Below are 12191 nucleotides of genomic sequence, written 5' to 3'. Positions count from 1 at the left end.
ACTGGGGGAGAGACAGGGGACAAATAAGGTCTGAGAAAGTTGATATCCAACTGAAGGCGCTCTACTTCAGAGAGGGTCAGGCTTTGATACAGATAATCACAGAAACGTGAACGGGATCAGAGTGCTTTGGTCGCTTTGGGCGGAGGGTTTTTAGGCTCAATCCAAGTATAATCCAATCCAAAAGTAGGCCAAAACTGATTTACTGACAACTCATTCACACTCTTGCTCACGGCAAGTAGATTCATTGTGAATTAAGATGTTTGGGACTGATTGGCCTTGTTTCATCACGTGTCCAACCTCCAGTGTCAAACTCAAGCTTGGTCTGATCTTTCCACCGTGATGCACCGTCATCATCTCACGGTACGTCACATTCAATGTAAGGGATGTCCCCATAGCGGCGGTCTACCTCCACCCACTGCTGTACAGCCCTGGCCACAATCTCCTCGGATAGTTTCTGGGCGTATTCCAGCAGCACTGGGTTGATCTGAGGGGAGCTCTCTGCAGAGTCCATCTCTGAGTGTACCAAGTAGGCATTCTCGCCCTTCGCCCCTTTGGCTTTGCCGTCCAGCTTTTCCGTGGACTTTGCATTTTGTGCTGCAGACTCGCTCCTCTTGGATTTGACGCACCCCATACTCTGGGGGGATGTAGCATTGATTTATTTTAGGGTGGGTGGTGGGGGATGTGCAGTGGCAGTAAAGTGCAAAAGAGTCTTTGGTTTAGATTTATAACTCACACACCCACGTTTTTCATTTTGATTTGAAGCCCCAGACGTAACTTGGTGCTTACCCTCCACTTCTTTCTTGCTGCAGTCGCCTTTGTGCTCCTGTCATCCACTCAATCGCTCATCCATATCTGAGTGCCAACATGTGTGTCGATCAGAAGGGTTTACACAGTCGAGGGCGGTGATTTGGAGGGTGCTGGGGGGCGACCGGCTAGGAGGCCCATTCTTGTGTGGCTCTGGTGGCGCCGAAACAGTCAGTCCCGCTCCTCCTTGGGTGACTTGAACTCATCCCTTCCTCAACTGCAGAGAGAAAGAGAGTGGGAGAGGGAGGATTTCAGTGACTTATTTTTCCATCAGAGGCAGCCTAAAAATACCAGATGGCGGGGAACGAGGAAAGGATTGAGAACGATTTTCACAGAGGCCGTGGCCACTATCTGACCCGGGGGCTCCAGAGGCTGGCTGAGGGTCAAGGCCTCAGTCGTGGCTCACCTCTATGGAGTCATTTTTAAACACGCTCCTCTACACATCCAGAGTGTGTTACTCACTCTCTCACCCCCCCCCCCCCCTCCTCCTCTTTCTCTACCTCAGAGTGTTTTATGACTCAATCCCCTCTGCCTGTATTGTGTAGCATGACACGGGTAGTCTGTCTCTAGCTTTGAGTGCACTGATGCTGTTTTGTTGTAAGCCTGTGTCTCCCATCTGTTCTACTAACCAAGCCTCGCAGCCTGATTCGCAGTGACAGCTCCTTGTCTAGGACTACAGGCCTTATTGGTGCACAGGAAACATGTGCTTCATTCAGAAAGCAAACACGCAGGCCATGAATGATTTATGCAGAGCTGGGAGTCTCCCTCTGTGTGTAAAACAACGTCTGGAGGTCCAACACATCAACACAAGAATCTCAACTCTTTTACAAAATCATCTACCACATCTAACAGTATGTTAATGAGCTTAAATGGTTATAAAAATGTGCCTTAATGTTAATATGCATCAGACTGTGAAAGCAGCCATTATCTGTCAGACAGATTTGGATTAAGTCTGATTTATTTGAGTTACACTGTGGAGATTGTTGTGTTGTTCAAAAGAGCCTGAATGGAGATATTTCTGCAAAGATTAAAATTAATTATGTGTTGTGATCCAAAAGAGCTGATACATACTTTTAAAGGAGTGTGGCAAACCCGTAAGGTTTCTCTCCATTCCACCGAAAATAATAATAAAAAATAATAATCCGATGAGAGAAGAAATAAAAACCCAAGGTCGTTCAAGTAAATCCGGACATCATCTAGTGTCGCGCCGGTTCTTCTGCCCTCTCCTCGCCTCCTCCAACATCACACGCTATTGATTGAATGTGAATATGCAAAGAAAACAAAATTATCTCCCAAGTTGCTTCCTCTGCTGCAGTTTTGGTTAATTACTGTAGGATGAAGTGCTCCTCTCCAGACTCCAAAAAAAATATAATCTTTGAAGAAGACATAAAAATCCCAGACTGGTGCACCAGACGACAGACTATTTCCTTGTTGCCTACACGTCGGTCCACAGTGAGTGCAGCTCCTCAGCAGAGGGAGTAGTAGTATTATTATTATCAGAGGTCTGGACTGACTTCAGTGAAACGACGCTCCTAGGAAAACAGACGGAGCTGCAGCGTCCAGCAGCCGCAGTGACCGCGGCTCTGCAGCTGCAGTAGCTGCTCCAACACTGACACCTGCCGGCGGAACTGAGAACTGCAGCTGCAACTATAAAAGCCTGTTGCTCTTCCTGTTTAACAGATTTCTCTCATTTTGTTTTTTCTTATTTGTATTGATTAAAAATAAACGAATAAACCTTTTTCTCTTTTGATTTTCAGAATAATGATACCTCTGGAATAGATAGATAGATAGATAGATAGATAGATAGATAGATAGATAGATAGATAGATAGATAACAGTACAATGCTGCTATGTTTTCCTTGTTCTTAATTTAAAAAAACAAGTAAATTCTAATCTACAGTATGGTATCCACACTGATCGTTAGAGTTTTCAATGAATTAATGACTATACTTACTGATTGATGAACACATTATATATATATATACTGTACTGCAGTCATTATACTAAAATTCACAGATGATGAATTGAATGAATTATTTCCATTTTAGCCCTCTAGTTTAACACTTAACACACCGCAAGATAAAAGCAAAAACAACAACAAAACAGCAAATAAGGAAAACCCAATCAACATATGAATATCAGGCGGTGGGTAAGTACTGTATGTCAACAAGCTCACGTTTTAGTTAAAGTTAAGATTAGAATTTAACATGCTATGTGGTGTTTTATCATCATTTCTTTGAGGGCACTTTAAAGAGTTCTGTGAAACACTCAGTTTCAGATTTGTGGGCAGATTATGTGTTTTTGACTATCAAGCAAGGCATGAAGTCTGTTAATTATTTCTCACTACCAAGGGACAATCAGTTTAAGTACATTTTTTGTAAGTGAGCAGCATCATGGATTGACTTTTTTATACAACCTGTATCAGTTTATTTTGAGCTTTTTGTAGTTTGAGGTATTGTGATAATCCGGTGTACCAGGAGATGGCAGTGTAATCAAACAGACTTTGAAATAGAGCTCCAGCTACTGTGTGAAGAACTGAGCTGTCCAGAAAGGAAGTTTTACCTGAAAGCTGGCCAATCAGAACAGAGTGGTTGATAATTTTATTTTAGAGCCAAAATAATGTCTGGGATTTTTTCTAAATATAGGGATAATCTATTATCTGATAGCCAGCCACTACCTTTATGTTCTACCAATGAAACAGAATCATCATCAAGTCATTCATAATAAAGAAATAATAGAGGGCCGAGGATACCCTGTGGCACCCCACATCCCATGATTATTGACTCTGAAAGGTCCCATTAACGTCAACCATTTGATTTGGTATGACTGGACCCAATTCAGGGTCAACCCACTGATCATTTAACTGTAATGGTTCCCCTGTCCTTTATTAACTTTATAAACTATTTAGCAACGGTTCATATACAGATTATAACTGATTTATCACACATAAACATTTATTTACAATCAATTCACTTACTCACCTTAGCACAGGTAGAATTTAGTCCATATGTCATCATAATCAAGTTTCCATTCATCAGTTTTAGCTCATCACAAAGAAAAATGCCACGCTGCCACGCTGCCACACTGACACGATAAAAAAAACAGTTTGCTTCCCCCTTCACACACCTGGAGCTCATCACCTGGAGCTCATCACCTGGAGTTCATCACCTGGAGCTCATCACCTGGGGCTCATCACCTGGAGTTCATCACCTGGAGCTCATCACCTGGAGCCTACTAAAATCCATTTCAGTGCAGCACTGTTCAAACACAAAAACAGCATCTACATAGATATGGTCACCTGTATAATATAAAGAAACAAAAATAAAACAAGCAACATTAAATTATATTATGGCTCCAACAAGGTTGTCAGTTTAATATATAATTCTTCTTGTTTGGAGTCAAACCAACAATGAACTGATCCACTAACAAGTATTGTGTGTGTATCCAAAGCCTGATATATCCAGAAACAGCTGCAAAAACTAATAATGTCACTCTATTAAAGGGTCACGTTTACATACATGTATATGCCTGTGAACTGTCTCATAGTTTTTACCAGTTCACCATCAATTTCTATTAAAGATACATTTTTGTAAAAAGCAAGAAGGCCACCTAACCACATTTAATGCTGTTCTGGGGATAAAGACTCTTCTAACCATCTGAAAAAACGTCTTATTTCTATGAGAGTAGGTTCTTGAAGGGGACTTAAACAAAACTGTCACAAATGGGAAAATGTCATCTTGGTTTTGCCTGAGTGGGGATGATGGTTCAGCCACATGCCTCTCTAGGCTGACTGGAGACTCAAATTGTTGTGTGGTAAGTCGTACTGATGATTTACCACATGGTGGCACTATCTTCTCATATACTACAACCATGACAGACTGTGTGCAGGTTTCACAACCAAGAATTCGGACAAGTCCTGTACCAAGAATTTTATTTATCTTCACTGAATGTTTTAAATCGCTGCGCATAAAACAATGTGTTATTAAATTAGATTTTTACACGAGCCAATAAACAGCTTCTCAGAAGGGATATAATTTTATTTCCATATCCATGTTCTGTACAGTGTAATTCCTCAAAAGCACAAAGACAATGCAAACAATTTAGAACAACTACGCATGCAGTTAGGAGTAATCATTTATCAAAATATCTTATTATGTATTATTTTCAAAAAGCGTACTCTTAACTTAAACTGCATGATTGAAACCTATCATAGTATCTTATTTTCCTTCAAATATGCATTAAAAGATATGTTGTTTTTAATATGGGTTTTATAACTTGAGGCTAATCAGAGTATTACATATTTCACAGATGGTCAGGTTCGTACCACTGCGCTGGTTGCGCAATCACCGCAAGAAAAGTGAATTTATCCATCTGTGGACACGTTCAGCACATGCTCACAGTCTCAATCCCTGTATGGTTTGACAGTGAAAAAAAGTTTTCATGTCAGTCGGTTAAAATTCATTGTTGCCTGTCCAGCCAATCATAGTTTTTGACGACACAAAAGAGGCTAAAGTTGGAGTATAAAAAGGTGTGCGCTAATAAAGTATGATGCCTATCAGTGTGGGACATTAATCCAAACCTAGTTCAGTCGCGAATCAGGTCCAACACACACCACGGGATCTTTTTTAAACCAGACTTCACACCTTAGAGACAATGCATCTGTCTCAGATTGTGCTGTATCTTAGCTTGCTGATTGCTTTGGGTCCAGTAGTTTTGAGTGACCAAGAGACGCACCAGCAGCCCTCCGCCACCAGCCCGGCAGAGACCGAGCAGTGCTCAACCTGCGACGTCCGGCAGCAGATCAAAACGATGCGATTAAACGCGATCAAATCTCAAATTTTGAGCAAACTGCGAATGAAAGAAGCTCCTAATATCAGCCGAGATATTGTGAAGCAGCTCCTACCCAAAGCGCCGCCGCTGCAGCAGCTTCTCGACCAGTACGACGTGCTGGGAGATGATAATAAGGATGTGGTTATGGAGGAAGATGACGAGCATGCCATCACGGAGACAATAATGATGATGGCCACTGAACGTGAGTTTTATTTATCTTAATTTATTGCATGATGAGAAGGACGCGCACTGGGAGTTTATTCCTATCCAAAATAAGGTTTTACGCACGAAAGAGCGCAAAGCAACGCAATCAACAGGCAATAATGTTTTGAAAACATGAGACTAGAGTTCACCAGGTTTTGAAATGTGGATATAAAGTACCGATTCTTAAAACAGTGTATGAATAGGTGCATTTTGACGCAGTGCGCGTGGTTATTACGCACAGAGTTTTTAAATAAACTTTATTAGTCGTCTTACAGAGTTTAAATGTGTCATGGATTTGTATTTGAGCCTGTTTATTTCTGTCTGTGAGATTTCAAGCACACTTTCTCTCCTCGTCTACTTCCAGCCGAGCCCATCGTCCAAGTGGATGGGGAACCGAAGTGCTGCTTTTTCTCTTTCACTCAAAAGTTTCAAGCCAGTCGAGTATTACGGGCTCAACTCTGGGTGCATCTGCGACCGTCGGAAGAGGCGACTACTGTGTTCCTGCAAATCTCCCGCCTGATGCCGGTCGCAGACGGGAGCAGGCACATACGGATCCGGTCTCTGAAGATCGACGTGAATGCCGGGGTCAGCTCTTGGCAAAGTATAGACGTCAAACAAGTGCTGACCGTGTGGCTGCGGCAGCCGGAGACCAACTGGGGCATCGAGATTAACGCCTTCGATTCGAGGGGAAATGACTTGGCCGTGACCTCGGCAGAGCCAGGAGAGGAAGGACTGGTGAGCTAAATCTTTATTTTACATTTGATAGAAACCTTGTGGTCAGCTTTGAAGTATAAGTAATAAAGTAAGAGTTTAATTACATGTGGCATTAATGCAGAGCTGTTTAGTTGAGTTGGTTCAGGATTTAGGACTCTAGTTCAAATCAATATGTATCATGGGACCATCCTCTTTGACCAATAATCTCTAAGAGTCCATATTCCAGCTGGAGTTTCAAAAATTGCTTTTGGGGTGCTGTATTGTACCCTGCAGAGGTTTTAGTGTGCAGAGAGGCTTTGCACAGTCAGCAGGTGGTTAAACATTCATGCATTTCACTGCTGGAAGCAGGAATCAAGATTTAAAAGACCTTTGAAAGTTGTTAATCAACACAGACTCCATGTAGGCGCACACCTGCATTTGGACTAATGCCTAGTCCACAATAACCTCAAATCTTATTGCTTGATTACATAAAAGTTCACCTGCCCCACATTCCTTAAAGTATTCTGTGTGACTGTGCAAATCAGAGTAATTGCCTGCACACACACACAGCTACTATCAATGACAAACACACATCATACGGCTCAAATACTGGCACCGGCCTCTGAGGCAATTAGAATACCTAGACGGCTGTGGTTAACCAACCGTCAGATGATTTAATTTCTTTAAAACTCAAAGTTTCATAATATTATCGTGCCATGTTTCAAAACCAGCTGCCAAAGGTCGAGGGCACCAGATTAAAAGATGTAAGCCGAATACTGTCACCCGCCTCCTTTTCGCAAAGCAGCAAAGTATTCACACACGCTCTGTCATTCCAGCAACCGTTCATGGAGGTGAAGATCTCAGAGGGCCCCAAACGTGCCAGGAGAGACTCGGGCCTGGACTGTGACGAGAACTCGCCAGAGTCCAGATGCTGCCGCTATCCGCTCACAGTGGACTTTGAAGACTTTGGCTGGGACTGGATTATTGCCCCAAAGCGCTACAAGGCCAACTATTGCTCCGGGGAGTGTGAGTACATGCACTTGCAGAAGTACCCCCACACCCACCTGGTGAACAAGGCCAACCCCCGAGGTACCGCAGGCCCCTGCTGTACCCCAACCAAGATGTCGCCCATCAACATGCTCTACTTTAATCGCAAAGAGCAGATAATCTACGGCAAGATCCCGTCCATGGTGGTGGACCGTTGTGGATGCTCTTGAGTTGGGACTGAGACCCTGGCAAGAGGGAGGGGAGGACGGGTCTGGCCTCCAACTTCAGACTTTTTGACACAACCAATCCACCAGTTCCAGTGCTTTCCTGCAGAACACAGTGCAATAGAACCAGAGTAGAGGCCACAAACAGCCCGACCCTCCCACAGGGCAGTGCTTTCACAACCGGCATAGCTTCTTTTTCTTTCCTCCAGTGAAATCTTACCCATAGAGGCTTGAAGGATGCAGGAACACACACATAAACACACAAACATATACACACCTATACACACACACACACACATGCTGGACTCGGGAGTGAATGTAGACAGAAATTTATCAAGTTAACCAAAAACTTTATCCTTTTTGTGTCAGCGTTCTGTGCTCTGTCCATTTATTCAAAAAAAAAAACAAGCCGACAGATTATTATTCAAACGTGCGCCGTCCACACTCCTCACTTTCAACACTCCACACTCCACTAGACAAACATTACAAGCTATTACACTTTTTTTTTTTGCTAAGCTATACGTTTGTGATAATCATTTTTTTTCTTCTTTTTCTTCTTCTTCTTTCTTCGAGTTATGTTTTCAGAGTGAAACCAGGAATCCTCATGGACTTTTTGAAAGGGCTTGGAAAAAAAAAACACAGCTGGAGACTTTTTAGAGTGATATTTCACACTGGTAGAACATGTTTTGTTTTTTTAAGCACACGTAGCAGATTCGTAAGACTCAATGAAAAGATGAAAACTTGGCTACACAGCAAAGCCTGAGTCACCCCCTACGTTATAACTGCCATTTATTAAAAAAAAACAAACATTTAGAAAACTGTATTGGATCAAACTTGAAGGTCTAATTTTAATTTTTTTTTTGTTGTTGTTGGCTAACGATACTTGTACAGGCGGTGACGTAGCGGTTTATCACATGGACCCAAAATGTTCCACCAGGGTGAAGTACCACTTTTGGTCTTGACAGGTCTTCATGCACTCTGCCATATACACACACACAAACATGCATCCACATACCCGAAGACGCTCTCTATGCTCAGTCAATAATCTCCACTATCCAACAGAACAGTCTGACCTGCCCGATACACTTGAATTATTCTGATTGTAAATTCACATTACAGAACGGAAGGACTTGAACTGAAGGCACAATGAATGCAGCCTACAAATGAAAAAATGTGTTTAAGACAGAGACCATGGATTGTTGAGATGTATGAATGTTGAGATCATGCTTATACTCTGTCTTATAAACAACACAGTTTGCACTATGGCACACCAATAGAGAGAATTGGTTGCTACAAAAGTTGTAAAAACTGATTTTGATATGTTTGCTAATTTGTATTGTATACATATGCCATTGTTTCCATTAGGAGTTGCTTTTCTAAACCACTTTTTGGTAAATGTATAAAAAAAACACAATCTAGCAAGATAAAAAGATGTAATACGGCAACTCTATATACTTGTTTTAACAAATAAAGTTTCTAGCTTGTTTGTTGAGTTCTGTTTCTTTGAGTGGTTTGTTTCTGAGGTTGCATTCATGCAGTTTTGTCACAAAGGGGTTCATTTTCCATTAATCTGAGCTTTAAGGATGAACTGTAGCATTTAAGGCACATTTAGCTATATACATCCCTGGAATATGTGCAGGATGCAATAACACACAATATTCCAGATCCAAAACACATCATTTTACTCTAGTTTATCAGAAGAATAAGCCTTTGAATATGCCTTTGTTTCTGAAGATAGCTTCACATCATTCTCACTCCCAAACTCAATGTTTCGGCATCACAACACAACGACCCGAACCTCAACCCTGCAAGCCCCAGTTTCCCGATTCAGCAGCTGAGAATCTTTATGTCTTCAACACATGGTGTAAACTGATAAGTTACACAGGCAACGTGTGAGTGTGTGCAAGCAGAAAAGTAATAACACTCACACTCAGTCTACCTGACTACACCTGCACAATCCCATCACCATAAGCCTGGTTTATCACAAGCGAAATTCAGCCCAATTTCCCTGACTTTGCTTTTTTCCAGTGAAGGGATGTTGAAAGTATTGCAGTCTAATGAGAGGATGTGAACTCTGGTGCGCTCTGACAGCATGACCTATTCGACTGACGGCCTCATTGAGGCCTGACTTCCGCCCAGTAGAGGGCGAATTGAGCACTGCCCCTGAGAGCCACTTCCTTTCCTGCTGAGAGCTGGAAAGCTGCCACGACGATCGGCCACAGCGGAGAGCAGACCCCGGGTAGAGTGGATCCACAGAACTTCTTTTCCCTCGAGGAAGAGTTTTACATTCTACCCTTTTCTGTTTTCTGGTGAGGGGGCAAACAAAAAAAAATGAATGAAAAGATCTTTAAACTAGAGAACGCTCTTGAGTAAAAGTCTTATAAGTGGAAACATACAAGTTTAACAGCACAGGACAGAACCAATTTACAATCTGTAATCTCTATCCTCATATCAGGCTCCTAAAAAACTATGCTGTTCTTCCATCTGCAATTTGACATGGGCATGAACTTTTTACGAGTCTAATACTCTCCAGCAGTTTACTTTCCCATTATTACTAATGACGCATGTCTTAAAAATTAGCAACTGAGGAGTATAAAAATATAATTGCTCCCAGGTCCCATGTATAAATGTCAGTTAAAGTCCGCCTCCAGTCAAAAATGTGTTTTGATTATTGTTCCTTCACCTGGATGTTAGAGCCTCTCTGTGCACAGTTTGTTTTCACATTCAGCTGCTGAAGGAGGAAAGTTTCTCTGTGTTCACCTTAAATCTGAATATAAAGCGTGAATTTAAGATTTTGTGACATCACAACTAGTTTGGAGCCAATCATGGTCCAGTATTTAACTTATATAAGTGTGATATGGAAACCTGAAGCGTCCAGTGCATAAACACTGAAAATAGACTTTACAGTGAAGTAGAAGACATCTTGTGTCCTGCAGTTAAACTTAAGAAATGAAAAATATTTGCTTATTCATTGATTCTGGGTGGATTCAATATAAGAAATTAAGTAAATGTAATTTTAAGACGTTTAACAAGGTAATCAAACTTTGCTCACCAGATGTGGAAAAACTACACCAGATACAAATAGTAACTCTAAACAGAGCATTTCTACATCTCTTAAAGTCTGAATGAGATCTTTAAACTTGTGTTCATTGTTTTAAATTGTTTTAAAGTGAACACAACTTTGTAGAGCTGCAACAATGAGTCAATTAAGCAGTTAGTCGATTGACAGAAAAGCAATTGTCAACTCTTTTGATAATCGATTAATTATTTTGAATATTTTCTTTAAAACACAACTTCATAATTGGAAATATTTTCTGGTTTCTTTATTCCTCTGTGACAGTAAACTGAATATTTTTGGGTTGCTGCTGTTCAAGACAAAAGAAGACATTTGAGGTTGCATCTTGGGCTTTGGAAAATCAGCGATCAATATTTTTAACCTTTTTCTGATACTTTAATGACTAATCGATTAATCATTAATCATTAATAATTGTTCGATGTGGCCCTACAGCTTTACATTTTATGTTATAGAGTAAATCTCTTCTACAGATTTGATTTTAGATTGATTGGATACATAAAGGAAGCTGGTGAAAAGAAGAAATAGAGTAAGATAAGGTAAATATGATGAAGCTATCAACAGACGTAAACAACAGTATAAGCTGTTCTGATTCCGCAGTGTTTATCACGCCCGGGTGCATCATTTCACTAAGTGCAGTAATTGCTGTTGTCTGCTTGTTTCGAGCTACGAGAGCTGGGAAACATTTTGACTTGAGCATCGCTACATCTGTCAGGAGTCAGACCCTGGAGGACTGCATCCGCCAGCGACATTCCACCTCTGACAGGTGAGGAAGTGAGAGTGAGAGAACGGGAAGAAGGATGTTAGGGGGTAAAGGAGTAGTCCAAGACAGCTGGAGACCCCGTTATTGGACAGGATTCCTGTTGTGTAAGGTTAACAGAATCTGAATGGATAAAAGCTGCGTTTCTCTTCAAGTCCTCATTAACAGATGGTTGTTAGACAATGCCCGATAAAGCTGTTTAAAGATGTTTGATAGTGATATGGATTCTGGTTATTGGATATATCAACTCACATTTTTTCACTTTTATAGCAAAGGATTGATTTACCAAAAAATACATTTTCCCACTTATTTGAGGCCTGTCATTCCCATCAACATTTTCCATTGAGATCTATTATCCACCAAATGTAAACAGTAAGTGACCAGGACATTTTAAACATTGAAAGACACACTTGTTGGGTTTTTGAAATGTAGTCTTTCAGTGGTTTAAGGCCATACTGTGAGGCTGTACTTAGTCGGAGGTCGGAAATTTCCAAGTTGAAAATTGCACTCCATGATTCTCAACGCCAAATGCAAACAATCAACATGGCTCCTTAACTAGCTTACAACATTTTCAGTTAATTTTGACATCACTCAACATGGATAATCAGTCTTATTT

At 41.2% G+C, this 12191-nt stretch overlaps 2 protein-coding genes across 2 annotated transcripts; one reads left to right on the top strand and one right to left on the bottom strand.

Annotated features, from left to right (window-relative positions):
- Nucleotides 1-355: 355 nt before the first annotated feature.
- Nucleotides 356-787, bottom strand: LOC128368117 (small membrane A-kinase anchor protein-like). The gene has a single exon (XM_053328863.1). The coding sequence runs from the start codon at nucleotides 629-631 to the stop codon at nucleotides 356-358; it is 276 nt and encodes a 91-aa protein (XP_053184838.1). The 5' UTR covers nucleotides 632-787.
- Nucleotides 788-5457: 4670 nt separating this feature from the next.
- On the top strand, nucleotides 5458-7845 carry mstnb (myostatin b). Its single transcript, XM_053328857.1, has 3 exons — nucleotides 5458-5836; nucleotides 6203-6573; nucleotides 7368-7845. Exons 1-3 carry the CDS (start codon nucleotides 5458-5460, stop codon nucleotides 7746-7748), a joined length of 1131 nt encoding a protein of 376 aa, XP_053184832.1. The 3' UTR covers nucleotides 7749-7845.
- Nucleotides 7846-12191: the final 4346 nt, after the last annotated feature.

This window comes from Scomber japonicus, chromosome 11 (genome assembly GCF_027409825.1).
Source record: "Scomber japonicus isolate fScoJap1 chromosome 11, fScoJap1.pri, whole genome shotgun sequence".
In the NCBI taxonomy this organism is placed as follows: domain Eukaryota; kingdom Metazoa; phylum Chordata; class Actinopteri; order Scombriformes; family Scombridae; genus Scomber; species Scomber japonicus.
Note: the sequence above shows the minus strand (reverse complement) of the source record. Positions and strands in the feature narration are given on the sequence as shown.